This window comes from Drosophila persimilis, unplaced genomic scaffold (assembly GCF_003286085.1).
Source record: "Drosophila persimilis strain 14011-0111.01,24,50 unplaced genomic scaffold, DperRS2 tig00000676-arrow-arrow-pilon, whole genome shotgun sequence".
In the NCBI taxonomy this organism is placed as follows: Eukaryota; Metazoa; Arthropoda; class Insecta; order Diptera; family Drosophilidae; genus Drosophila; species Drosophila persimilis.
In genome coordinates, this window is record NW_020825332.1 from 517264 (window position 1) to 544550 (window position 27287).

Genomic DNA, 27287 nt, shown 5'->3' on the forward strand with positions numbered 1-27287 from the left:
ACACCAGTTATATAGAAAATTAATTCATCAATCGTATAAAATTATGTTGGCATGGCTAAATGTTCTATATAGCTAGTAATATTCGACGGAATATCAAAAACGAGGAATATGTAAAATATAACTTGAATTCGTCAGTATATTTACGGTATATTTTGAAAATGAGGCGGTATATTTCTGAGGGTCGGACGGTATATTTTATCGCTAAATCCGCGGCCACACTGATTGACAGCATCAGCTGTCTAATGGAAATTTAAGTATTATTTACAATTCACACACAACAAACCCCCACATGGATTTTGATGGCCACCTTGAACGAGACCTTTCGCTCACACTGGCTCATCTCCATCTTCGGATTGGCCCTGTTCCTAGCAGGCACCGTCGTGCTCTACTGGAATGAGGGCCGTGCGGTGCACGCAATGATGGCTCTGGATGAAGCGTACGACGACATCTACTCTATCCAGTTCACGGAGGAGGAGCAGGACCAGACCTTCGAGAACCGCATCGTGCACATCTCGGGGCCCATTCTGGTTGGGGAGCCGCTCACCGAGCCCGACTACAACATCCAGCTGATGGCCGTCAAGTTGCGGAGGCGCGTGCAAATGTATCAGTGGGTGGAGGAGTCCATGTGAGTAACGAAACAAAGATATGCGAATGCGGATTAAAAACTATCCCTCCCCTCCGATAACCCGCAGCGAGCACAACTATGGCGAGAGTGTGGGAACAGAGCAGTCGGACTCGCGCACCTACTACTACACCAGGGAGTGGCGGGACAAGATCGTGGACTCGCGCAACTTCTACAATCGCCATGGCCACACCAATCCCACACACTTCCCCATCGAGAGCAACGTGCAGGTGGCCGACGCCGTGTACATTGGCAGATACGAGCTTGGGTCGGAGCTGAAGAACAAGTTCCAGGACTACCAGGAGCTGACGTCGGACATTCGGCCAGAGGACAGCAGTATCAAGCTCCACCTAGGCCTCTACTATCACACCAACGATGTGTTCAATCCGGTGGTGGGCGACCTGCGCATCCTCTTCAGCTTCGCCGCCATGGAGGGGGAGACGTACAGCGTCGTGGGCAAGCTGGAGGGCAACAAGCTGGTTCCCTACGTCACCTCCCGCGGAGTTCGCGTGCTGCTGGTCTATCCGGGGCCCTTGACCGTACACGAGGTGTTCAAGCTCGAATCTCGCACCCAGGTGCTGCACACCTGGTGGCGGCGCTTCATTGGCTGGCTGCTCATTTTCTTTGGCGTCACCTGCAACTCCAAGATACTCCGATTGCTGCGTGAGTGTCCAACAGCTTTTCCATTTACCTCCTCTAGATTTTGTGTCCGTGCTTTCAGTGCTGCGTGTTCCTCTACTCATTTGTCTGGCGCCCGATCCGCAGTTCCCAATGACCGGAAACTTTGTCATCGCCTTCTCGCTGGCGCTCATCAATGCGGCCGTGGCCTGGATCCTGCATCGACCTCTGATCGGGGCCTGCCTCTTCCTGGCCGGAGCCTCGCCCTACCTCTGGTTCACCCGCAGCCTGGTCGACTACCATCGCCTGGATTGACTCGATTGCCGGTTTCCGATTTGTTTCCTTCGTTCCTTTGGCTACTTATTTACAGGTTTATTTATTCCTTGTTTTACGTTTCACGTTTTACGTCCAATCAATAAAATAAAAACTTAATAACACTTAAGGCTAGTCGGTATTCCCTAGAACTCTCTAATCTCCACCGTGGCTCCTGGCTCGTCCAGAAGCGGGAGCCCGCTGCCGGCGGCCGCTTCAGCGGCAGCCTCTACCGCCGCTGCTTCTGCTGCGACAATTGCCTTTGACTCTGTGGACGTGTGGACACTGGGGCTCTGCGACTTGTCCTGCTCCTCCTGGCCCGCGGAGGCCTCGTCATAGCGGACATACGGCTCGAAGCTATTGTTGATCTGGAGGGAGCCGCGGTGGAGATTGTTGGACTCGGCCTCGAACAGAATCTCGTTGATAAAGCGCTCGGCCAGGAGCCGCTGCTCGCGTGGGAGACGGCGAAGCTTATGCGTCCATGTGCGGGCTATGGACTCCAACTCCTCGTCGGGATATGTTCCGGCCAAGTACTCGCAGGCAATGTTGAGCTCGTCCGTGTTGGCAGATCCGCCTCCAGAGCCGTTGTTCAGCGGAGGCGTCTGTCTGGCCCGCTTCGTTGGCCCGTAGTCGGAATGCCCGATGCCCGGCGGGGGCTGCGACGGTGGCGGGAGGCTGTCCACTCGCTGGGCATGCCCGAACGATTTGTGAAACATTTCGGAAATATTGATGTTTGGCGTCTGTCCGCCCGCTCCTCGCGGCGTCGGATAATGCTGCTGGGGATTGCCGTGCTGGTCGAGGAAGGCCGTCGAGCAGCTGCTGTTCTCACTGAATAGGAAGGAGGGCTCGTTCTTGAAGAACGGATTGACGGCCAGGAACTTCTCCGAGTTGCGCAGGAAGTCCAGCTCCTGGAAGGTCCAGCAGCGGGGACTGTGATGAGTGCCCGAACGCAAGGCACTCTCCATCACCTTCAGCTCCTTGCGGTAGTTGGTCCGCAGCGTGTTGATCTTCTTCTTCACATCCTCGACCGTCGCGTCCCGCTTGAGGTAATGATAGATGGGCACCAGCCGGAGGTACGCCTCCGCCCGCTTCTCCCGGTTCGTGTAGTCGCGCATGGAGGTGTCCCAGAGCACGGGCAGGTCGCGGTATGTGTGGATAAATGCGCGAAGGTAGTGACGGCACTCGTCGGGGCGCGACATTACTTTGAAGGTGTGGGGCGGCGGCGGTTGGGGGAGCATTTCGTGGGGCTGGACCGGGCTGGGCTTTTGCCGTTTGTTTGGATCGCGATTTCAGTGCCACTTTCCTCGCAGGGGCCGAGAAAATTCGGGGGCACGGATTATGTATGGACCTATTGACGAACTGTCAATGCGCAGTTGTTGTTGTAATTGTGGGTTTGACAGATTGTTTGCCATATTGACCGAATTCATGCGTGTGTTGGTGTGTCCGTGTTAGTTGTGACGTCACAGCAACAAGTTGTCTGCGGGGTGGCAGCGCTGTCAAAAAATCGCCTGCAATCGATGTATCGATATGTTTGATTGTGCTGCCAGACGTATTCTTGCGATTGCCAGTTTAAACATCAGGTCACACAAATGTTGCGCATTCCATACACAAAAGTTGCAGCAACATTTACTTGAAAACCGTTTTTTGGTCAAAATAAAATACATAAAGGTAATTAAAAGAAGCAATCTTGTAGAAAATACATTTATCTATGGGATAAAGCTAAGTGTGCAAATCTATATAGCTTGAAATATAGGCAATACCCGATTCGCCGCAGTTTCGATATTGCAACAATGAGTCCCATTCCATGCACAAACATGTTGCTAATTCCATGCACACATACCCTGGGGGAAATGGATGTTATAGAACTATGAATACGTTTGTCTTCCAAGGCTCAGTAGGTATCAGGATCGACATAAATGTATACAAGATACTAATTATGTACTTGAATATGTCTAAAGAATATCAATTTGAGAAAAAGTCTTAATAAATTACGTTTGATCTTCATATAAAATTAACGAAATAGGGTGTACAAAGGGCTATACACGCATCATGTCTTTAAATACCAGCAACATTGCGACTGTTTTTTTTGTTGAACTATTTTGTTTAAACCTTGTTTTAGTCAAAATACAATAAAAGCAAGAACTAAAAACTAACCAATTGTGTAGAAAATTGATTCATCTTTGTTCTAAAATTATGTGGGCATGGCTAAATGTTCTATTTAGCTAGTAATATTCGTCGGAATATTAAAAACGAGGAATATGTATAATAGAACTTGAGCTCGTCAGTATATTTACGGTATATTTTGAAAATGAGGTGGTATGTTTCGGTATATTTCCGAGGGTCAGACCGTATACCTCATCGATAAGTCCGATGTTTCCTCGTCAAAATTGTTAAAATTGTCGTCTAGACAGCTGGAAAAGTAGAAATATTATTTTTTTTCACGGGTGCGACGTAAACGAGATAGTTTCTCCAAATTATTTCAGTAATCGGAAGATTCATATACAGCCCACAAGTCACAGCTGGGAAACAAAAGTGCGAGTAACCGGACGTGCTTGGCCGTTGAATTTTGATTTTTAATTTCGACGCGCAGCCGTGGCGCGTACCCTAGCAGAGTGCAAGCCGCTTAAATGGTTTATCTTTTAGTTGTTGCAATTATTTGAGCAAATTCCGAGGTGCAAGTGTGTTAATTGTAAATATAAAGCGACGGACGCTGCCGCTCACCCCTTTCCCGCCTCTCTGTTCGTGTCCCCGTTCGCCGGCTGTTCCTGTGTGTTTTATTTGTGTGTGTGTGTGCGCGCACTTTGTTCTTTTGCGCGCCGCTTTTTAATTGAGCAATTGACAAGAAAGATATTAAACAAAACGATGCCCTGGCAATGGACGACGCATGCATGAGCGGGCCAGGCTTCAATAGTTCACAAAATTGACGGTCACAAACTAGATAATTCCGAAAAACTCCTTGGGTTTGTTTTTGACTGTGTTCCGTTTTCGTGTGCGTGAGTGTCTTTATCGAAATGGAAACTATTGAGGAGCAATCGAAATGCGGTGAGTACTGAGAGGGAGACAGGGCAGGGCCAGCCAGCACCTCCTTGGCCTCCCCCACACCTCGACCCAGCCCACAACGAAACGCATATTTCAATTTTCAATGTCGCCAGAGGCACGGTGTGGAGTAGGGGAGTCAGGGGGGGAGGGTGAAACCACAGTCGGGGCCAAAAGATCCTCATAAAAAATGTCTCTGGCAGCAAATAAACACTCATCCACACACGTATGTATGTATATGTGCACAAGTACATACTCACTGACTAAAAAAAAGAATACAGCCCATGGCAGCGCGTCAGGGAATCTTAAGCTTTTTATTTTCTGAATTTATTTCTGTGTAGAAAATATTTATCGCATAAGAAGAATTCTTGGGTGTGCAAAATGCGGTGCGCCCCTCACCGCCGGCACTGTACCGTACCGTTCCGTACCGCCCAAAGCAGGGCTGGCGTAAGAAAAGGAGGAAGAAACGACAACAGAATAGCGGCAGTTCCTGCTATCAGTGCTGGCCATTTAGCTTTTTTTCGCCCTGCATTAGCATTCCTTTCCTCTGCGGCTCACGATTTAGCTGCAAGCCAGACACCACTGGCCTTGCCTACTTCCCTCAGGTAGAGGGTCGCTAGAGAGATCCTCTTCCTGTGGTCGAGTGCGTGTGCGTGTGCGAGTAGTGCAGTTGCGCCTGCTCGTCCTTTGATTTTCCACCCCTCCGCTCACTCTCTCTCTCTCCCTGTCCTACCTATTACACATGTTGACAGAGGCGCACATGCCGATATTCAGAGAAGAGGGGTCGTTCGTGTCGTCTGCCTCAATGTTAATGGCATTTTTACATGCCTCGAAGGTCTGCTCTGCCTGCCTGCCGTCTGTCTCTAGGTTCTCTGCTCTGCTCGCCTCTACGTCAAGGCTTTCTCCTCTTCGGGACACGTAATTTTATTACAAGATTTTTCTTTGATGAGTCTCTTTCTGCTGTTTGACAAAAGACTACGAACAGACCAGGCCGGGCCAGGCCAGGCCGGCCGCCCACAATCCGCCGCCCTCTTCACTCATGTCTTCACTTGGCTTTTCATTTTTCAAATGCCACTCAATTAGTTTTTCATCAGGTTTCTGGCAGGCAGCCAAAGAGATCAGAAAACAACAGCGAAATCCGCTCAGGCAGAACGGAACGAAGAACGAAGAAATTCCCAAATGGCGAAAAATGGTTCCCATCGCAAGGGAGAATCCTGCGCTGCCGCACCACCACCTGTGAGGGCCGTTTCTGCATGCGATATTCCTCCATTGCCGTGCCTTCCCTTTCCCTTTCGTTCCCTTTCCCCTTGGACCCTTGGTGGACGCGAACACCTGTGGCTGTGCGAAACAGCTTGCTGCAGGTCTCACGATTCTGCCTCGACTTTAGTTACAGTTCGGTGCTTGATCCCTGAGGATCTGGTGTGGAAGAAGCAACATGTTGCACTTGCCCGTTACGCGGCTCTCATTCGGCTGCCACAGCAAAAGCAACAGCAAGAAATTGGTCACGGTCCAGCGGCAGGCTGCCTCGTACTTCACATATGGCGAGCAGGAGCCCAGCAGACAGACAAAGCTCCGGCAGGAGGGCATCTGTCAGGTGTACGAGGGTTTTACAGGTATATCTACGAGTGCCCGGGGGTGTAACCCTGCCAGGCTCAGGGGTGGACTGTGGAGGGATCAATGAGGGTCAGCACTTAAGCGGGGTTGAGGTTGAGAGTTTAGCCGAGAACAAAAAATAAACATTCTCCAAAACGCGGATCTATTTCCATGGAAATTTGCAGGGGAAATGGAAAACGCACCACTCGCGACTGCAATTCATAGAATTCGTGATCGTTATTAATCATTTCTGGGAGCAACATCATTTCTGTGTTTAAAAACCATTAGCAATCAAAGCCTGTAAAACAATTGTTCTAAATTGTTGTGACAGTTCCCTCCCCCTCCCCCCCCTGCCCGGCCTCCTCCTCCCTGTTGCACTATTCTCTCGGAATTCCCAATGAATCTGGCATTCCCAGAATATTCTCCGATTCCCCTGATGAAATACGATCAAGATTAAAGTTGTACAAACTTCAAGGTTCGACATTCCTAAGTTATTTCTGTATGGATTGCAGACATTCCATGTATTTGAGAAATGTTCCTAGTCCATAAATCCCCCCCTCCGCGACCCCTCCCAACCATTAGGTGAGTGGCAAGTGCATCTGTTTGCTGCTTTCGGGCATGCATTGCATTGCTGGAATTATAATCCATCTGGAGATTCCGCCGATACGTAGGAGAACGACAACACAAGAGAGAGAGAGAGAGAGAGAGAGAGAGCAGGAGAGACTCCTACTGCCACTCCCACCACGCTCCCCTGTTCGGTTTGGTTGGGGGATCTTCTGCAGTTCCTGGACTTTGCCTCAATTGCACAAGTGGCGAATGTCTCGCCAGTGCACAGATACAGATACGGATACAAGTGCAGATGCAGATGCAGATACAATTGGCATCGGTTACAGCTGCACAATTCTGGATAAAATTAATGCCACAAAAGCTGCCGCATTTCTCTCGTCTCTGGCTCTGCCTCTGCCTCTGCCCCTGCCTCCTGCCCCCTCCCCCACCCCCTTTCTCTTTACTTTCCTCGCTCATGTCGATTGGGGGTAAATGATTTGCACTTGAAAACGTTTTCTAGAGCCCCCATCGTGCTCTTGTACTTTGCTTCTCTGCACTTGGGTGGGTGCCCGTGCCTGTCCCTATGTGGGTGGCTGAGCTAAAAGCCCTGCCCGCTTGCAGTTGCCTCCTCCACCCCGCCCCCCCTCACTGTTCTGGGCTGCCTCTCCTTCGGATTCTTCGGCACAATTAAAATTGATGTCAACAGCTCACAATTTGTGGTTCCGTTCCTAATGATCGACAGCCCATTGCTTGAGGATTCTGTCCCAAAAACACAGCCCACATTGCCATTCTCCACCTACGTTCCACCCTCCGCTCTTCGCTTTCCTCTTCCCTGTGCATGTGTATGTGTGTGGATTATATTGGTGTTGGTTTTTGCTGTTCTGTTCTGCTCTGTTCTGTTTCTTCTCTATTTCGTATCTCTATTTTGTTTGTTATACCCGATACTCAAAATGAGTATTGGGGTATATTAGATTTGTGGTAAAAGTGGATGTGTGTAACGTCCAGAAGGAATCGTTTCCGACCCCATAAAGTATATATATTCTTGATCAGCATCAATAGCCGAGTCGATTGAGCCATGTCTGTCTGTCCGTCTGTCCGTCCGTCCGTCTGTCCGTCTGTCCGTCTGTCCGTCTGTCCGTCCCCTTCAGCGCCTAATGCTAAAAGACTATAAGAGCTAGAGCAACGATGTTTTGGATCCAGACTTCTGTGATATGTCACTGCTCCAAAAATATTTCAAAACTTTGCCCCGCCCACTTCCGCCCCCACAAAGGGCGAAAATCTGTGGCATCCACAATTTTGACGATACGAGAAAACTAAAAACGCAGAATCGTAGAAGATGACTATATCTTCTAGAGTGCAAAATCTGAACCAGATCGTATAATTATTACAGCCAGAATCACGAAAACAATTTCACTCTTTCTCGCTCTGTCTCACTCTAACACACAGGTTTCATGGTCGGTTTTGCCAATTGCAAAATATGAGTTCAAGGATCTCAGAACCTATAAAAGCCAGAGCAACCAAATTTGGTATCCACACTCCTGTGATATCGGACCTTGACCGTTTCCTGTCCAAATTTCGCCACACCCCCTTCCGCCCCCGCAAAGGACGAAAATCTGAGGCAACCACAAATCTCAGAGACTATTAAGGCTAGAGTAACCAAATTTGGTACACACACTCCTTTAAGATGTCACTATAAAACGTATATCTCAGAATTTCGCCCCACCCCCATCCGCCCCCACAAAGGACGAAAATCTGTTGCATCCACAATATTGCAGATTTGAGAAAACTAAAAACGCAGAATCATAGATAATAACCATATCTATCAGGTTGCTGAATCTGGATCAGATCAGATCATTTTCATAGCCAAAAGGAGCAAATCAATTTGCACTGGCTACGCAGCGCCCGACGTCACGCTCAGACTGATTTTCTGTCTCTCTCGCACGCACTCTTTGTCGTGTCGTTAAATATTAGCGGCGTCTGCCGGAGGAGAGCCATACTGACTTAGTATCGGGTATAACCGTAGAGTTGCGGTGTCCGCAGCAACTCACAACGTTCCCCCTCGTTTTATTTTGCACAATTGCCTGCTTCCTCCCTCCCTGCCTCTCTCCATCCATTCATCTCTCATTGTCTGTGTGTCTCTGTCCCGCACTCACTCAATTGCATAAACAAACAAATCCACAAAATTTTGCCATAAATCACAACAAAAACTTTTCCCAATACCCTGTAAACAAGACAGGTCCAAGGGGGAGGGCCTGCTCCGAGATGGACGAAGAAATGTGTAAAATAGACTTTTGAATCAGTATTTGAGGGATGCAACAGATAACAGATACTAGGCAGCACCTACAGGGTATCATTGCGTAGACCCTGTGCCCGGGCTGGTGGTGTATAGATTTGCTTGATTTATGCCCGACATGCACTTATTCCCATTTCTGATCCGTTTCCCTCTCCACAGAGATGTTCATTACAACGCTGCCCACACGGATCTGCCTGGTGGGCAACGTTGGCCAGGACGCGGACACGCTGCTGGCAGCCGAGAGCTTCGGCCTGCCCGTTATAACATCCGACTCTGGTCTGGACACCGCCGACGACAAGGAATGGCGGACCTTCTACGTGATGGGAGACTTTGAGGGCGACAACTTTCAGGCGCTGCACAAGCAGAAGGAATGGTGAGTACTAGTCACTGGTCCACAGTGGCGGCTATTATTAGCCCCGTCCCCAAAAATAGCAACAACAAGAGCCACAGGCCAGGCCGAGTCAGAGTCTCAGTACTGCTTAAATTAGACACAAATCTGTCACATGTGTTCCCCGAAAGAGCCAAAGAGTTCCATAACCATCATCGGCGGCGACAACAAATTGAATTTGAAATCGAGACACACGCGTGCTGCCGCTGCTTCTCTCTCTCTCTCTCTCTCTCCCTCCTGTGGAACCCATTATTGACAGCGCGTCATACGCCACGCACAGCAGCAGTCCACACTCAGTCCACACTCCGATGCATTTACCGGTACACATACTCTACACAAACTCTATGCGGTGCTCTGCCTTGCTCATATTTACTCGCCTGATGGAGCAGCTGCGGAGCGAGTAGCGTATCCGATAGTCGACTTTTGGATCTTGTGTTGTGGTTTCTATGGCTACAAATTGTCAAATTTGAAACTTGCGCAAATTTGTGGTTCTTTTTCTTTTGCTGTTGTTGTGTTTGCTCTGTTCTTCTTGTTTTTTTTTTTTTTTCGTTTTCTTCTTTTTTTGCACGCTTGATTAATTTGCCTGCTGCGTAGTAATGGTGGAATACCCCTCTCCCTGCACCCTTTCCCCCCTGGCAGGCATGCTCTCTCGTTCATTAGTGATTAAACATAACTTTTGGTGATTCTTTAGCTCTGGTTCAACATTTATTTACGAGCATTTTTCGCTTCGTGGAGGTCACCAAATGCGTGGAAATTGTTATGTACGTACGTACGTACACTCAGGGTGGTAGAGAGAGGGAGGGGGAGGGGAATGGGTATGGGTGGCACAGGAAGATGAGGTGGTGTGTTGGGTGGGTGGGCGTCTGTTTTTCCTTTTCATGTTCTCAACACTTTTGCAACGCCGTAAGCGTAAGGGAATTCTGCAGAAGCGGAAGAAGCGCTCGTTCTCCGTTCCCCGTTCCCCTTTCCCCCCGTTCCCGTTTACCGTTCCCCCATTAAGAATTATTATTTATTTCATAGATTTTCATTCATGTTTCGCCGTTCTATTCTATTCCGTTCCGTTCTGTTCGTTTTGTTATTGCAAATATTCAACATTTGATTTTCTTTGTTCGGGCTTTCGGCTCTTCTGTTTTTTCTTTCTTCTTCTTTCAGCTCTTTGCTAATTATGTTTCTGTTTCTCATGCTCTCATGCTCTCATTCGCATTCGAATGTATTTTTTATGGCACTTCCCAAAGTTGTACAAGTTTTATTTTTGTTGATACTAATTCAGAGAAGAAAAATACATTTCCAGTTGGAATTAAATTCTGTTTACTAAAACTAGAACACAACGTAGAACAGATAATTTATTGGCAAGAAAGTTGCTAATTATTTTCGTAAACAAATATTTTTTGTTTGATTTTGTCATGAGAATGGAAAACTGTCTATTGATCATTGTCATTGCACAATTCCACGATTAAGCGATTCGGGGCAGGGGCAGGGGAAATTCGAATCGAATCGAATCGAACAGTTTTTAATGAGGAATTCCCAGGAAAAGCGCGAAAAACCCAGAAAAGCACTTAACGGCCACTTAACCTCCGCCCAAAAATGATGCCACACACAAGAGAGACAGAGTATCCCTCTGTATATAGCATCTGAGTATCTGAATCATTGAGGAATTCGCTGGCAAATCCCCCATTTCGATGATCCATTCATCCATTCATGGGGGAAGTCGTTGCCTATTTTGGCATCGAATAAAAACATTAACTTGTGAAAACAAATACAAATACAAATACAAATACATCTTATAAATTATAAATAAATGACACTTTCGGATGAAGAACTTTGCGTATTTCTACAGAAATCGAAAATGAATCGTCGTTTGTTTTTATATTTTGCTGTTGGGCATTTATTTATTTTTTATTTGGTCTTCTCCTGGGAGGGCCAGCGGCGGAGGAGCCCCCCTGGTGCTGGCATTGCAGCAATCTCTTGGCGCCAAGATTCTATAAAAATGCAAACGAACGATGTCAAATCGTACGGAGGAGAGTGGTGTGGAAAGCAGCAACGGAAATTCCTGCCGTACCACAAAAAAAAAAACCCCAAAGAAAATCCAAAGAAAATCAAGAAAAATGTACGCACAGTTTTATTAACTCATTTTATATGAAATACGAATGCGAATACGAATGCGAATACGAATACGAATACGTATTGTACGTTTTGTATATATAATATAATTTATAAGTTTCGATATATGTATATGGCAGATTAATTGAGGCAGAACGCAGAATGGGAATGGGGACGACTGAGGAGTGCGAGTCCGCCAACGACATGTCATTGACTGTTCTATAGTTTTGACCCTCGCAAAGTTCGAGTGCCCCTCCGAGTGTCGGGGTGTCGGAGTGTCGGGGCAGAGCAGCAGCCAAAGATCGGCGCACTTTACAATGTGCCCCAAGAGTGCCCCTTTGCCTTTGCCTTTGCCTTTGCCACATCCATCAATCTGCCCCCTAGAACTGCCCCCAGCCCCCTCGACCCCCTCCTCCATTGTGGAGGCCAATCCATTGCGATCCGAAGGAGGCCCTCTGCCGCTCCATTGTTGGCGCGTGCGATGCGCATTTTTATGCTTTGACTAAGCACAAGAGAATTTTCCTGGGTTTTCCTTGAGTCGACTTTTGAAAATTATTTAATTGTTCTTTGGAATTTTGTGAAAAATACGTCTCTCCCTCTCTCTCTCTCTCTCTCTCTCTCTCTCTCTCTGGGGAGATTCCAACTTGTGTCTGTCTTGGCTTTAGCTTTCTTTGTGGATTTGTCACCTCCCTCTCTCTCTGTGAGAGATCTATCTCTCATTGTGAGAATGCTTCACATATTAAGTGGCAACAAGGAGGAGGAGGCGGAGGAGGAGGAGCAGCGGGTGGACAAGGCATTTTCTATTTCCATTTTCCATACGCTCGCTCTCTGCCGCTGCGGCTGTGGGGCTGCTGTCTCCATCGTCCCGTCCCCATCGTTTATTCAATCATTCAATACCCAGCAACGGGTGCCAGTCGCCGCAGCAGTTGTGTTTGTTTAGTTGCTCCGCTCGGATACGGCCAGAATCAGGCACGACCTATACACACATTCCCGGGCTGAATCACAGATACAAGATACAAGATACAACAGAACAAGTGACAACAGAAAGCAGCAAAACAGAATAGAATCTCGCAGATACACAGATTCTTTCGTCTGGCAGTGACAAATATTTGTGCATATGGAAATCTTCCTTTGTTGGTAAGGAAATGCTGTGGAAATGCTGTGGCATGCTGTGGCATGCTGTGGCATGCTGTGGCTGTGTGGCAAAGTGTAAATCTGTAAGATGATATGTGGCAAATGAGTGAAAGCCAACAGGAAGTGCAACACGAGAAAAGTCCAAGATCAAGTGTAAATGTGTGCGTGTGTGCGTGTGTGTGTGTGTGTGTTGCAAGTGAAACGCCTTTCCTTTAGAGGCATGTGAATGTGGAACAATTCTGGGGAGATCGGAACCCCGTGGAACCTCCAAATGCTTCCATCTGCCTTTCCAGAGTATCCCTCAAATTTTCCACAAATAAATTAACAGGAATTCCCCCACCCCCCACCCTCGGGATTACTCAATTTTCGGGTGTACCGCAGATTGTTTTTGCAATTCCGCCCACCCGTGATGGGGGAATGGGGGAGGGGGATTGGGGGGATACTCGTAAATTAAATTACTCCTCTAAGGGGCAGAGGAGCATGCTTCAAAAATGTATCATAAATAAACGCCGCATCACACATCACAGATCGTGCATCACAGATCGTGCATCATACGCCTCGTACGCCCACAAAAATGGGCAACGAGATGGGAACAATGCTTGAGTGGCGGCTGCATGCGGCATGCGGCAGGCGGCAGGCTGCAACTGCACTTCCGTTCCATTCCGATTGATTTGTTTATAAAAACTTCCGGCTTCTGCCGGACGAAGAAGGGAGGCCGAGGCCGAGGCCGAGGCCGAGGATTGGCTGCGGCTGGCCGTCGGATAAACACTGGAAAAAGCCAGAGGGCGTTGGGGCAATGGGCATCCATCCGAGTCAAAGTTCAATAATATCTCTCGCATCGCAGCGCCACACAAATTGAAATCAATTTCTCGCCTCAGTTGCGCCTCAGAGGTTGCCGCCAAAGGGATCGATCTCCGCTATCGCTATCGCTATCGGTAATAGCCGATACCCAACCGATTCGCAATCGAATCACGGCTGCGGCAAGGTCAGTGCGGGCATAAAAGCATTGCAGCCGCCACAAACAGATTGCCTTGCATAACTCAAAAGTGTGCCACATAAATATTTAATTTTAATTGTCTCTCGGGATCCCCTGCATCTGTATCTGCATCTGCATCTGCATCTGTATCTGTATCTGCTTCTGTCTATCTTTTGCAGCATTCTGGGCCCGCCCGCTTTGAAGTACGCGGCAGAGATGAAGCAGACGCTGGGCCACAACTCGCGGCCCATTTACAACTACGCGATGCGCGGCGTCGTCACTTGCTTCACGGGCATACGCAAGAAGGATGAGCTGGTGAGTGGAACTCTCCCTCTCTCTCTCCCCGGAGGATCCTTCAATTAGATTATCCTCCTCTTCCTCCCTTTGCAGACGAAACTGGTGCACCTCATCCACTCCATGGGCGGCTGCATCAAGAAGGACATGAACCCCAAGACAACGCATTTGATTTGCAGTCACAGCGGCGGCGCCAAGTACCAGTGAGTAGAGCGGCCTTGATTCCATTCCCCTGTCACTCTCTAATCGTCCGTCTCTCGTTAGATACGCCAAGACCTTCCGTTTGAGTGTCGTTCGACCCGACTGGGTGTACGCTGCCTGGACGGACCGCGACAACGTGCAGTTCGAGGCCACGCAGGACGGCTTCACCAAGAACCACCGCCTGAAGGCGTTCGAGGGCCAGAAGGTCTGCTTCTTTGGCTTCCCCGCCGAGGAGCACCAGCACATGGTCGACGTGCTGCTGGAAAACGGCGGCGTCTGTGCCGACCTGGACGATCCCGAGTGCTCGCATGTTGTGAGTGAATCCATCCAATCCGAACGCATCCCCCCTCCCGTAGCTCCATCTCCCGCCCCCCTCCCAGAACGTAGAATGCATGCCGTAGTGTCATTTTGGGTCTCTTGTTCTCCTTTGGAATGCCCCCCTCTTAGCCACAAACATCAACTAGCCATAAACTCCACGTGTCTGTCTTCCAGGTGATGCCCAATACGGGCGCTGTACTTACAAGCACTAGCTCTAGCACTGATACTAACCCAAGCACAAGCACAAGCACAAGCACAGGCTTAGGCTCACTAACTAACCCTCAACCACAACCACATCCACAACCACAACCACAACCACTACCCACCACTCCCACAACAAGCGTCGGCGGGGAGCCACGCTCCCTCCAGACACCCACAACGTCGCTAGGCAGCGCGCGGGCAGCAGGCGGGGCGGCAAACGAAGACGAACCCATGGATGAGGCGGAGATCGATAGTGCAGGAGGAGTCGGAGGACGCATGGCGCGGGCCCTGGAGCAGGCGCTCGAGGAGAAGGAGAACGAGCGGCAGCCCAAAGAGGACGACGACGAGGAGGACATCTTCTTCGACGAGCGTCTCTTCGTGGAGACGGCACCTGTCCTGCACAATGCTGGCGACGATCAGCTGCCAGAGTCCGACGAGGACGAAGAGCCGCAGCCGCAGCCGCAGCCGCAGCCGGACCCTGAGGATGTCCAGGCCAGCACTCCGAAGACGAGCAAGCCGCGCATCAGCCTCACCACGGCCACGCCCATTAAGACGCCCATCAGTAGTTCCCCTGAAATGAAGACCAAAGAGGCGACGATGGGAATGGCGATGGCGTTGGACTTTCAGAGCGACACGCCCAACATATCGCCCATCCTGAAGGCCATCGACGAGTGTGACATGGAGACGGACGATCTGTTCGCGGAGGTGGAGCCGGTGGCGGAGCCAGCCACTGAGAATGATCTCAAGCGAAAGCGCGACAGCATCGACAACCTGTCCCTGATTTCGGTGGACTCGTACGTCCTGCCGGCGAGCACCAAGAAGCCCAAGCTGACCCGCCACGGCTCCATCTCGCGCACCCTCCGTCGCTCCGTGAGCTTCGTGGCCGAGCCGCTCAAGAATGTGCTGCGGCCGCGGCGCAGCTCGATTGCGGGGGTCGATGCCTACAACATTCTGGGCAGCGAGGTGGCCGACGACTCCTTCTGCTCGATGGCCTCGCTGAACGAATCGATCAAGCGGCCCGTGAAGGGGCTCCGCAACATCTGCAGCCGCATCACACGAAGCAGCACTCGACGCGCCGAAAAGGAACGCGATCGCGATCGTGAAGGCACTCCCGAGTGCTCCTACGCGCCGCCGCAGCCCATGGACAGCGGCTTCAAGACTCCGAAGGCACCCAAGCAACGATCCTCTGCCACGCCGAAGAACTCCAAGCGCCTCTTCGGCCCCGTCTCCGGTGTCGTGTCTGCCTTGGCCTTCACTAACGCTCCTTCCCCCTCCCCCAGTCCCAGTCCCCAGCTCCCCCTCAATTCCACTGCAAAGGCCAGCTGCGATACCAACGACACCTCATACACACCGACATCGAAAACGACATCGTCATCGATCATGGCTTTCTGTGCTGCTGCAGTCGTCGTCAACGCATCATCATCGTCGTCTGCTGCTGCTGCTCCTGATGCTGCTGCTGCTGCTGGGCATAGCGCGGTTCAAGATATTAAAGAAGAAGATTCCCCCGAAGGGTCGGCAAGCGAGCCCATGCAAATGGTATTTTATATGTTCTCCTCCTCCCAAATATTTCTATCTATATGCTTTCGATGGGAGGAACAAGTCTTTGAAACGGCAAAGGATATCTAGGGACAGGGAATCACTCCTCACTCCTCACTCCTCTTAGGGATCCAAGTGTGTTTTTTTTTTTTTTTGTATATCGCCTATAAATATTAAGGTTTTATGTCATTTGTAATCCATTCCATTCCATTACATTTATTTGACTTTTTTTGGAGCATTTTTTCAGTTGCCCCCCAATCCCCATACCCTATATCCATTCCCCTCCCATCCCCCACTCCTAAATAAGAAATTGTTAATTGTTATTTAATGGTTAATGAATGTGTAGCTTAAGTCTGAACCTATAATTTGGTGCGGTGTCTGTAGTTTCTGTAAATAATTTATTTATGGTTTCTTTTGGTGTCTACTACTACCTCCAGCTCCACCTCCAGCCCCACTTCCTCCTCCACTTCCACCTGCATAGCCAGCGCACAGAATCACACAATAGAGCGGCACAATAAATACTTCAAGTAGCCATTTGTTTAAGAAAACAAACAAAAACCGAGACAGATACAGATCCAGATCCACAGACAGACACAGAAATTCCTCGTTCAGCTTGAATAAATGTTAAAAAAAAAGAAATGCCACCACCAGCAGCCAAAAAAAGTAGATAAATAATAGAATGGAATGGGAACGGGAAACGCGGGGTCCGGGGTGCCCAACAAATTCATTTCGTTTCCATTTAGGTGAATATTATTATTGTTTTTGCTTCATTTACCCGAATATTTGCACAAATGTTTCTCCACCCCCTACCTCTACCTCTACCTCTCCCTCGCCCTCTCTCTCTCGATGGATAAACAATTTGCATTTATGTTCTGCACCTTTACCCCTCCCCGCCCCATCACCATGCCATGCCCTGCCATTCCATTTGCCGTTTCAAAGTTTCTTTTTGTTTGCCCCAAGAAAAATGTGCACTAAAAATGTTTTGTTTGTCCTTTTTTGCATTTTTCAATTCGAGAAACAGAAAATTTATTGTGCTGCTGCTGTGCTGCTCTGCTATCCCAACTACCCAACCACCCAACCACCCAACCATCCATCCATCTATCCATCTATCCATCTATCCATCCATCCATCCATCCATCCATCTATATATATCTATGTCTATCGAGTGTATAGATTGACTGCTTGATTGAGACTTTGCGTATAATTAAAAATTGCCTCGAGGCAGAGCAAAACAAAACATTTTTTCTGTCTGCATTCCCCCTTTCAATCCTCGCGAATAAATTGTGATCAATGGATCGCTCGGAAACTAATTAAATCGATTCCATCGTCCGTTCAGGTGGTGGACGAGCACACGACCGTCGCGAAGCCCGACACCAAGAGCAATAACACACACATCCTGAAATCAGACTGGTTCTGGTATACCATACAGAATGGCTATGCCAACGAGATGGACTATCTGTTCGGAGACGTAAGTATCCTTAGCTTTGTCACTGTTCCCTACTTTGTTCACTTGTCATTGACACTTTCTCGGCCAGTATCTGGATAGCATTACGAATACCCCGAACACGGACCGTCGGGACTCGCTGCCCGTCAGCTTTAACAAGAGGAAACGCAAGCGTTTGTCGCAGCGCATCCAGCTGGAGGGCACGCCGCTGGGCTCGGGCAAGCGACGCTCCTCTGTGTCGGATGCCGGCCTCCTGTCCGTCTCCAACAGCCTGTTCGACTGCACCACGAGTCCGGACAAACTGCTGGACAGCGACGACAAGCTGCTGCTGCACTCCGAGCCGGAGCCCATCGATGGCACGCCCGTGAAGAGATCCATGCGCTTCAACCACTTCATGGACTTCTTCACCACAGAATCCAACTATGTCGGCATACTGGATACCATTTTGAATGTAGGTGCCCCCTAGATCCCATCCATATTCCCCTTCGAGGTCTAATCTCTTGGCTGTTTGCCCTTTTGTGCAGCTCTTTAAGAACAAACTGGAGGAACTGGCGGAGACGAATGATCCGCTGCTGAACAAGTCGGAGATCAAATCGGTGTTTGGCAACTTTCTGCCCATCCACGAGGTGCACCAGAGCATGCTGGAGCACCTGCGGAAGCTGCATGCCAACTGGCGGGAGGACTGCCTCATCGGGGACATCATCATCGGGCACCAGGAGGAGCTGATCAAGGCGTATCCGCCGTACGTGAACTTTTACGAGCAGATGAAGGAGCAGCTGCAGTACTGCGACCGCGAGTACCCCCGCTTCCATGCGTTCCTCAAGATCAACCAGACGAAGCCCGAGTGCGGCCGCCAGAGCCTGCAGGACCTGATGATCAGGCCCGTGCAGCGCCTGCCCAGCATTAGTCTGCTGCTCAAGGACATCCTGAAGCACACGGGCAGCAGCAATGCGGACCACGAGAGACTGGAGGAGGCCCTGAAGGCCATCAAGCAGGTGACGCTGCACATCAACGAGGACAAGCGGCGCACTGAGTCGCGCATGGCCATCTTCGATATATTCAACGATATCGATGGTTGTCCGGCGCACCTCGTCAGCTCCAACCGCAGCTTCATCGCCAAGTGCGAGGTGAACGAGCTCTCCGACTCGTTGAGCGGGCGGGGGGACAGCCTTCTGCTGTACCTCTTCTCCGATTCCATCGAGCTGTGCAAGCGACGCTCGCGCGGCTTCAACACCGTCAAGTCCCCGAGCACCGGCAAGCCGCACAAGCACCTCAAGCTGATATCCCTCAACACGATCCGCTTCGTGATCGACATCTCGGACAGCCCGCGCGCCTTCGGCCTGCTGCTGCGCGGCGAGAAGGAGAAGCTCTACACGTTCACCATCAACGACGAGGAGACGGACAAGATCAGCTACATGAAGAAGCTCTGCAACCAGATAGCCGCCCACATGTGCCGCACGGACGCGGACAAGCTGCTGCTCTGCCACTCCTCCCAGGAGCTGGACGTGGACATCAGCGATGTGAATGTCAGCACGCTGAGCAAGGCCTTCAAGCTGGCAGCCAAGACGCGCCTGAAGGTGGGTTTTCCCCCCCTTTCTCTCTCTCTCTCTCTGGAAATACACCTACTGATGCGCTCTCTCTCTCCTTCTCTCTGCCTGTCTGCTGTTTTAGGTGGGTCGCGCCTTCTCCTTCAACAAGACCCCAAACAAGCTGAAACGAGCCGTTTCCACCATGATGACCTCGCCCTTTGGCAGCACAAACTCCTTGACGCCCTCCTCCCAGCTGGCCCAGATGCGTTTGGCAGCAAACAGCTGCAGAAATATTAACGTAAGCAAAGCGATCGATCGATCCCCCCTCCACCGCTAAGGGTGTTCTCATTCCCTTTGTGTTGATCTTTCATTCACAGGAAGTGGCCGACGAAGACGATTGCTCCAGCATGAGAAGCAGCTCCCCATCGACGCAGTCGGAAACGCTGGTGGTGCCCCCAATGTCTGTGCAGCCCACGCGCAAGAGCAAGGCCGGCGTGGGCGTCAGCGTGGGCCGCATTTAGAGTCGGGATCGATTCGGATCGCCTCCCAATATCTCTCCCAATTCCATGCCGCACAACTCGAGGCATCTTCGAATTCGTAATCTCACAGACAACAACACAGAACACATCAGAAACGGAAACAGAAGCAGAAATTAATTGTATTTTTTAAACATTTTTTTTTTTTCGTATTAATTGTTTAGATCGTAGAACAAATGTATCGTTAAGTTTGTCGCTTGTCGATGAGCAGCAGATGGCAAATGTTGAAGCGTTTGCCGCCGCACACCGTCGACCATCGAATATCGACCATCGAATATCGAATATCGAATATGATTATGACCGATTGTATGATCCAACTGTAAATAGTTATCCCTCCCTCTCTCTCTGTCGAGAAAGAGAGAGATGCGTATATGTAAACCCGTAACCCGTAACCCGTAATCGTGTCCGTGTCACCACACAATCGTAGAGTAGTGTCTGGAGATCGAGATCCGATTTCCCATCCATTGATCGACCGATCGGTCGGCTTTGATTGCCACACGACACACTGCAACACACACTGCAACACGCTGTGAATGTTTACTGAGTAAATTTTACAAAAAAATATTAATTTTCATAATTAAACAAGATTAATTTTAAACAATTGTCTGGCATTTCTTCGTTTAATTTGTAATACTTAAGTCTCGCTAACAATTTTGGCCCTTACATCGAAAGATATCTGAGTGTCGTCTTCTCTTAGACGGTGTAGATCGACTTGACGCTCGAATTGGACTTGCACATGGCGTCCGAGTGCAGCTGGTACTGCAGATTGTTCGACTGCAGGCGGAGGAACAGCTTCAGCTTCTGGCCAATCTCCAGAATGGCTGCTTCGTTGCTCCCGTTGGCAGTCCAAACGGCTAAAGGAGTAGCGGCAGCGGGCATTAGGGGGTGTTTTGTGTCTGGATACGAATCCCATTTCGGGCACTTACAGATCTTATTGTTCTTGGATCGAATATTGATCACTGCCCCGCAGATCTCCTCGGAGTTCTCGAAGATGCGCGCCGTCATCATGAGGAGTATCTCCAGCCAGAGGCGATCCAGTTCGGCCTTGGAGTTCTTGTTGACGCTGATCAGCCAGCGGCCGCCCTTGCTGTTGGCTTCGTCCTCCCACATGGGTCTTGGGAGAGGGAGAAAAGTCGTTTAGATGAAGAAAAGCAATGGAGGGTGGAGGATGAAGGATGGTTGTCCTACTTGATGCCCAGCTTGAACATGGAGTAGTCGCATCCGACCTTCAGCTCCGATGGCGGCCGGATGGTGTAGTACAGGCTCCAGAAGGTCTCCACGCTGTCGATCTTCGCGACTTCGGTGAGCATGTCCTTCCAGTGCTTGCTGCGATCGTTCTCCAAGTACCACAGGGTCCACACGTTCTCCAGCGGATGGCGGCTGTGTCGCGGGCATGCTGCCGCCGGCCCATTGGTGGTGTCCTTTTCCTTCTCACCGTTGGTCTGCTCCTTCGGCTTATCCTGCTGCTTCTGCTCCTTCTTGGGGTTCTCCTCCACTCCGCCTTTTCCTTGAGCACTGGCCATCGTATTCTTGGCAAAAACACAACCGAATTCCAAACAAAAACCGAAAACCAAAACTTTTTATCGAGTGTCGAGCGAACGAATTTCTGGGAACTAAATAAAAACACCAATGCTTCGAAATGGGATATATATCTAACAGTAGACTGAAACGTACTTCAATCCACTTTCACGCACAAACATCGACTGACGACTGACGCCAGAGTCACGGACTACTGTTCTACGCAAATACTCGAAATTCGGAATTTCGTAGCTAAAGTTATATAAATTATACATTTTATTTTATAAATAGTGTCAAACTTAATTCAAATGAAATTTACACGAAATGTTAACATAAAAATGCGATTGTTCCTTCCTTTTTCTCTCATCTTCTCTCCTCTCCTCTCCTCCAAGTGTATGGTGTGGGTGTGGTCATTGCAGATTCATCGTCTGGCGAATACAAAATACAAAAAATACAAAAAAAAAAAAAACACTACAAACTACAGAATTTAGGATCTAGAATAGTAATGATATGGAGGGCATTTCAGACCCACAGCACAGCGGCTGCATCCTCGTTGGACAGAGTGGAGAAGCGCTGATAGCGGCCTGCATTCCTGTACGTCGTCTTCGAGGGCTGCGGATTGCTCTGCTGCGGATTCGGGTGGGGCACGGGCACCCCCAGCACATTCAGGGCCCCCGACTTGAGCGTCGAGTTGCGGCTGTCTGTGGCGGTGACAGAAGGACGACTCTGGTGATTGATTCCCCCTCCTCCTGCAATCAGGGTGGAGCTCAGGGGCAGGCCCACGTCGTGGAAGGAGCTGATGGAACTGAATCCACTCTCATCCTCTGTGCTGCTCGATCCGCCTCCCCCTCCCCCTCCATTGGTGGGCTGCTGTTGTTGTTTCTTGTGGCTCATGGCTGCGACTGCGGCTGCGGCTGTGCTGCTGCTGTTGCTGCCGCTGTTCCCGACGGTGGTGGTGGTGGTCAAGTTGTTGTTGTTGTTGCTGTTGTTCGTCTGGCTGTTGTTGTTGTTGGTGTCCTCGTCCGTTTCGATCTTCGAGGAGGCGGAGGAGGCCGTCGAGGAGATGGTGGAATGCACAGAGCTGTCGGTGGAGCTGCGCAGCGAGAGGCGCGAGTCCCGCATGGTGTTGGCCCGCAGGAAGAGCATCTCCGCATGGGATTTACCAGAGCCGCCGCCTGTCGAGGCCGAGGGGCAGGGCGAGGGCACCTCCATCGAGAGGCTGGCATTCATGATGCTCGTCGAGTTGTGTCGCGGCGGCGTCTGGAGGAGCGTCATCACGGAGCTGGTCTTCGCCTTGCACAGCCGATGGAGATGCGGCATGTGGTTTCCGTGTCCGTTTCCGTGTCCGTTTCCGTTGGCGTTTCCGTTGCCGCTGCCGGGCAGCGAGTAGACGGAGGCCAGCGAGTGGCGCGGCTGCGTGAGATCCGGCTGCTGCTCGGACGTGTGCAGCAGATTCCTGATGGTGCGCGCCAGGCGGAAGGCCTCCTGGTTGAGCTTCTCCTCGGCTGCCTCTGGGCCGGACAGGCGGGCCTTGCAGCCTCCACTTTTCTTCGGGGAGCGTCGCCTGAGCGTCAACAAGAGAGTCAGAGACGGATACAGATGGTTGGGGGTTGGGGGCATCCACTTACCATGTGAAATCCTTGAAGGCATTGTAGCTGCCGGCTGGGGCGATCGGCTCGTAGTTGTGCTCCTCGTTCATCGCGTGCATCGACTTGTTGAGCATCAGATTGGTGCTGCTCCGGGCCCGCAGATACGAGGCAGACGCTCCATGGTCCTCATCGTGCAGGAGCAGGGCATCGCCACGCTGGTCGCCCTGCAGCGAGGAGCCACCGCCCACGCCCACGCCCACTCCCACTCCGTGGACATGGTGCAGGCTCTTGGAGCGTGCGATCTGCTCCCCGTGGCGGTGGGTCTGCTGCAGATGCAGCTGCTGCTGGTAGCGCTCGAAGAAGCGTGCCACCTCCTCCATGACGGCGCGATACATCTCGCAGTTGGTTTCGGTCTGTCAAAAGGGGAGAAAGGAAAGGAGAGGCTCTTTGAGGATCAGAATGGATACTACATATATAGGTGGCAGGAAAGTGGGTGGTGGTGGGGGGGAAATGGGGGCAGGATGTGCGTTCTACTGCTGCTTTCTCTCTCTCCATCTTTATCGTTCTTTCAGGTTCGGCCAGTTCATGGGGGGGTTGGGGGGTCGGGGGGGGAGTCACGTCACTGCCTTGACAACCATCGACGACGACCAGCGTTCGACCAGCCGATCATCGACAATGACAATGACTTTAATTTATTATTTATGTTAATTGTTAATGCTTCCATGATTTTTCTGTGGCACCAGCAACTTTCACTTGATTTGTTATCTATCGGCTGGCTCTCTTTCTGGCCTTTCTTTCTGCCGCTCTCTGTGCGTGTGTGTGTGTGTGTGTGTGTGGGTCTGTGGGGCAGCATCTCGCTGGAATGTGTCGTCGCTTCTTGGGCCAAATTTAAGTCTAATTATCGACTGCCATTCGTGTCGCCATCGCCATCGCCCGTCTGTCGTTTGCCAAATTGGCAGAGACCTCAAATAGGCGTTAAGATTGCCATCCAATCCAATCCACCTGGCACACGCCCACCACCGAAAGACCATTTGAAAATTGGCCAAAAACCACCAAAAGCCAGGGGGGAGGGGGGCTTCATGACTTCACACGATGCCAAAAATGTTGCTGGTCTCTTGGCTCTGCCACTGATTATGTAAGTGGCTGCCACAGACACACCGCCACGATGGGAGTCGCTGCCACAGCCACTGCCTTGCACTCCGGCTGCAGTTTGGAAATTGTTGCTAATTTTCCTTGCATTGGACGTTTTCCGTTTACAGAGTTTTCCTCGATGCGTGTCTGGGTTTTGGCTTTTGGGTTTTTGGTTTTTCCTTTTGCGAATTTCGCGAATTGTTTCGCCGAGTCTCGCGTTTCGTTTCGTTTCGTTTCGCGTTTCGTGTGTGTCTGAGATTTATTTGAAAATTATGTGTGGAAATTCGCTGGCGCTTTGTCGAGTGATTTCGAGTGATTTTGTTATGGCTTTTAATGGTTTTTGGCTTACAAAAAAAAAAAAAAAAAAAAACACTCATCGAACAATTGGAGCTGAAATAGAAGATACTTTCGCAGCTCTCGGACTCCGGCCGCCCCCTCCGATTGGGTTTACGCTCTGTCTGGCAGCAGCAGATCCCCCTTCCCCCATCCCCTGCAACGCACTTCCTGGCTGGGGCATGGAGCTGTGGCACCTCCATTAGGCCACCTTTTAGGCGGCCAAAACCAGCTCTAAATCTGGCTTCTTGGCTTCCTTTCGCTCGGCATAAATTACATTCAAAATTTGTTTTCCTCTCCAGCCAGCCAGCCAGCCAGCCGGTCAATCAATCGATCAATCAATCAATCAATCAATCGGGGGTCCACCCACTTCTAACCCACTTTTGCGCTTTTCCATCATCAAGAAACGGAATATATTTCATATTTTCATTCTGTTTTTGTTTGCACTTTTCCATCGGCTTTCCATCAAGCCAGAGAGGCGTCACCTTCAATCGTGGGGGGGCAAGGGGCTGCGGCATGGGGCTGTGGGGCTGTGGGGCTCATTTAAAGCGCATTAAATCGAAACGAAAGCGTAAATATTTTCGCTCTTGCATCTCCGGTGTCTGTTGTATCTTTTGTATCTGTTGTATCTTTGTATCTCTGGCTGTATCTGGACATCCGCTGGGGTCTCGTATGCGTGGAATTGAAAGTGTTGCACGCCGCACGTGCTGCACGCTGAAGGTCATCCATTGGTCTCCAGTCCGCCGGTTCAAAGTGCCGTACAAATGAGACCACAGAACGGCTTAAGGCCTCCACAAAAAGTGGGTTAGAAAAGCGCTGGGGTCCGTCGAGTGGGGAGGGGGGGACTGCCGGTGGAAAGTGACACTGAAGGTGACTCTTCGGTTTTCTGTTACCCGTTTCGGCCGGGGCACGACTGATTCCAATCAGAGATTGGGGTCATGCCATCGCCATCGCCATCGCCGTCGCCGTCGTCGTCTTCAGTTTTCTTTCGTTCTCTGCATGGCACATATATCTTTGTGGATATGATTGGGTAGAGGCGGCTGCCAGGCTTGCTGGGAGCCCTTTCCTGGGTGGTGGTGCCATCTCCCTGCGGCACAATGTGGACACCTCCGAACAGAGGTTCCACCGTCTCCTCCCCATCAATACCTTATGCTACCATATATTCTAGCAAATACTTTAGAAAATACTTAAATTTTCATACAATTCCATTTCCCTTCCATCTAGCACATTTTTCCATGAAAGATCCACAAATGAGGCATCTCCTTGTAGCCCTAGTATGCCAAATCAATCGAGTCTCAAGCCTCGAGTCTCAATGGAATCTCCGACTCTCGATCTCCGATTGGAGTTCCAAGGAATCCCGACTTGATCCATATCCATGGAGGGGGCTACTTTCTGTTCTATAATTATGCATTTCCCCATCATTTGTGGGCTCTTGAGAGCCGATCAAATCACAGAGGTTTCGCCCAAGAGTAACCCCAAATCGAAGGAGTTTCCTCTTTCGCTCCTCCTGCAGATCCATTAACAAAGCCTTTGTTTGCTTTTGTTGAAGGAAGTGTAAGATGAATGCCAGGAAATGGCCACAAAAGACAATGAAATGATGAACAAAGCCGAAAGCAATCTAGAAGAAGTCGATGGTGGGGGGGCCACACCGCCAGAGTCTCGTCTATAATTAAGCAGCGTCCAAAGGCGGAATTTTGCCGCCGCGACGCGTCGCCTAATTGCCATCGCAAGGGGTGGGGAGGTTGGGGGGGGGGATGCCCCAACAGACGGAAGAACATCATAGAAGTGGCAGCAGAGAGGAACAGCAGATGGAATGGAAAGGAAATGCCATAACAAGCCTCGAAACCGGAATGGGAATGGGAATCATTCTACACCACACACACAGACAGACACACAGACACACACACACTCGGACACATCTCATGCCACACATCTCATGCCACACATTTCCATTTCCATTCCACTTGTAAATTAAGCGTGAGAACTATTTAAATAAAAAGAGATATAGAGGGGAGGGCGGTGTGGGGGGTAAACAGGTTGATCCATGGAGAACAGAAGTCGAGCCTGGCTGGGTGCAGGGGGGTGCCGGTTGGGGTGGGGGGGGACAAGATATGTATCCACAAGTCACGTTCGTGTCTTGAGTCTTTTGTTGTTTTATTCCGGGGACCAAGAAATCGAATGCCCATTCGAATGGCACTCATTCACACTCACTCACACTCACTCACTCATTCGTTCGTTCATTCGTTCATTCGTTTGCTGTGTGGCTCCACTCACCTGTTTCAATTGCCAATGCAATGTATCCACCTGATTCTGCAATATGACAGCCTCGACATTTAGTGGCTGCTGCGGCAGTGGCTGCTGCGGCTGTGGCTGTGCCTGTGCCTGTGGCAGTGGCTGTTGCAAGTCATATTGGTTGTGGTAGCTCTGGCTCTGGCTCTGGCTCTGGTGGCAGCTGGGTGCGGCAGCTCTCATCGTCATGATGTGGCTGTGGCTGTGGCTGTTGGAATCCTGCAAATGTTGTCACAAATAAATACATAAAATATTGTTTATGGCCATCGTCGTTCAATAATGCATAAGAAATGCGCGTTAAAACAAAAGCAATGTGAAAAATGCTGTCCAAGTGTTGGACAACCACTCGGCGGTGGAGGTCCGCCGGTGGCACCGCATTTTTTTTTTCCACTCGACGCTTTTCCATGCCGGAGGTATGTTTCCCCCAAAAGCGGAAAAAGCAACTTCAGAGCCCCACAAATAAATCATTTCCCCCCACACCCCCCGCCCCGCCTCTAGACCCCCCTAAGACCCCTCCCTCCCCTCTAAACAAATGTTGTACAATTAATTAGAGAAAATTATTTTTACAATTCCCCCGTGTGTTCCCCCCTCCCCCCTCACCCCCTCTGTTGGCTTTATGAAATTTGTTTTTATTTTTGCTTTAGTTTTTGTACATAAAATAAATAAATTTCTGGTATACTTAACATTTTCCACTCGAGGGAGAGACGGAGAGAGAGGGGGAGAGAGATGGGGAGGGGGAGGGGGAGGGGT

The 27287-nt window shown here is 50.2% G+C and overlaps 5 protein-coding genes across 6 annotated transcripts; 2 read left to right on the top strand and 3 right to left on the bottom strand.

The window, feature by feature from the left end:
- Positions 1-259: 259 nt before the first annotated feature.
- LOC6599844 (transmembrane protein 43 homolog) lies at positions 260-1682 on the top strand. The gene is made up of 3 exons (XM_002024957.2): positions 260-625; positions 693-1285; positions 1344-1682. The coding sequence occupies exons 1-3, from the start codon at positions 300-302 to the stop codon at positions 1553-1555; spliced, it is 1131 nt and encodes a 376-aa protein (XP_002024993.1). The 5' UTR covers positions 260-299; the 3' UTR covers positions 1556-1682.
- Positions 1592-2997, bottom strand: LOC6599843. The gene has a single exon (XM_026991477.1). The coding sequence runs from the start codon at positions 2788-2790 to the stop codon at positions 1699-1701; it is 1092 nt and encodes a 363-aa protein (XP_026847278.1). The 5' UTR covers positions 2791-2997; the 3' UTR covers positions 1592-1698.
- Positions 2998-3989: 992 nt separating this feature from the next.
- On the top strand, positions 3990-20275 carry LOC6599842 (protein ECT2). Of its 2 annotated transcripts, XM_026991525.1 has the most exons (12): positions 3990-4594; positions 9180-9393; positions 13798-13933; positions 14009-14115; positions 14177-14426; positions 14606-14675; positions 14796-16168; positions 17505-17636; positions 17704-18063; positions 18137-19189; positions 19284-19439; positions 19519-20275. In XM_026991525.1, exons 1-12 carry the CDS (start codon positions 4564-4566, stop codon positions 19660-19662), a joined length of 4026 nt encoding a protein of 1341 aa, XP_026847326.1. In that variant the 5' UTR covers positions 3990-4563; the 3' UTR covers positions 19663-20275. The 2 variants fall into 2 exon arrangements, with proteins under 2 accessions (XP_026847326.1, XP_026847327.1); XM_026991526.1 differs by lacking the exons at positions 3990-4594; positions 14606-14675; positions 14796-16168 and adding an exon at positions 6024-6201.
- On the bottom strand, positions 20269-21332 carry LOC6599841 (eukaryotic translation initiation factor 4E1). The gene is made up of 3 exons (XM_026991527.1): positions 20866-21332; positions 20604-20791; positions 20269-20531 (listed from the first exon to the last, which is right to left on the bottom strand). Exons 1-3 carry the CDS (start codon positions 21198-21200, stop codon positions 20371-20373), a joined length of 684 nt encoding a protein of 227 aa, XP_026847328.1. The 5' UTR covers positions 21201-21332; the 3' UTR covers positions 20269-20370.
- A 385-nt stretch (positions 21333-21717) lies between these two features.
- Positions 21718-26534, bottom strand: LOC6599867. The gene is made up of 4 exons (XM_026991574.1): positions 26523-26534; positions 22824-23197; positions 22359-22759; positions 21718-22049 (listed from the first exon to the last, which is right to left on the bottom strand). The coding sequence occupies exons 2-4, from the start codon at positions 23177-23179 to the stop codon at positions 21718-21720; spliced, it is 1089 nt and encodes a 362-aa protein (XP_026847375.1). The 5' UTR covers positions 23180-23197; positions 26523-26534.
- Between the last annotated feature and the right edge of the window lie 753 nt (positions 26535-27287).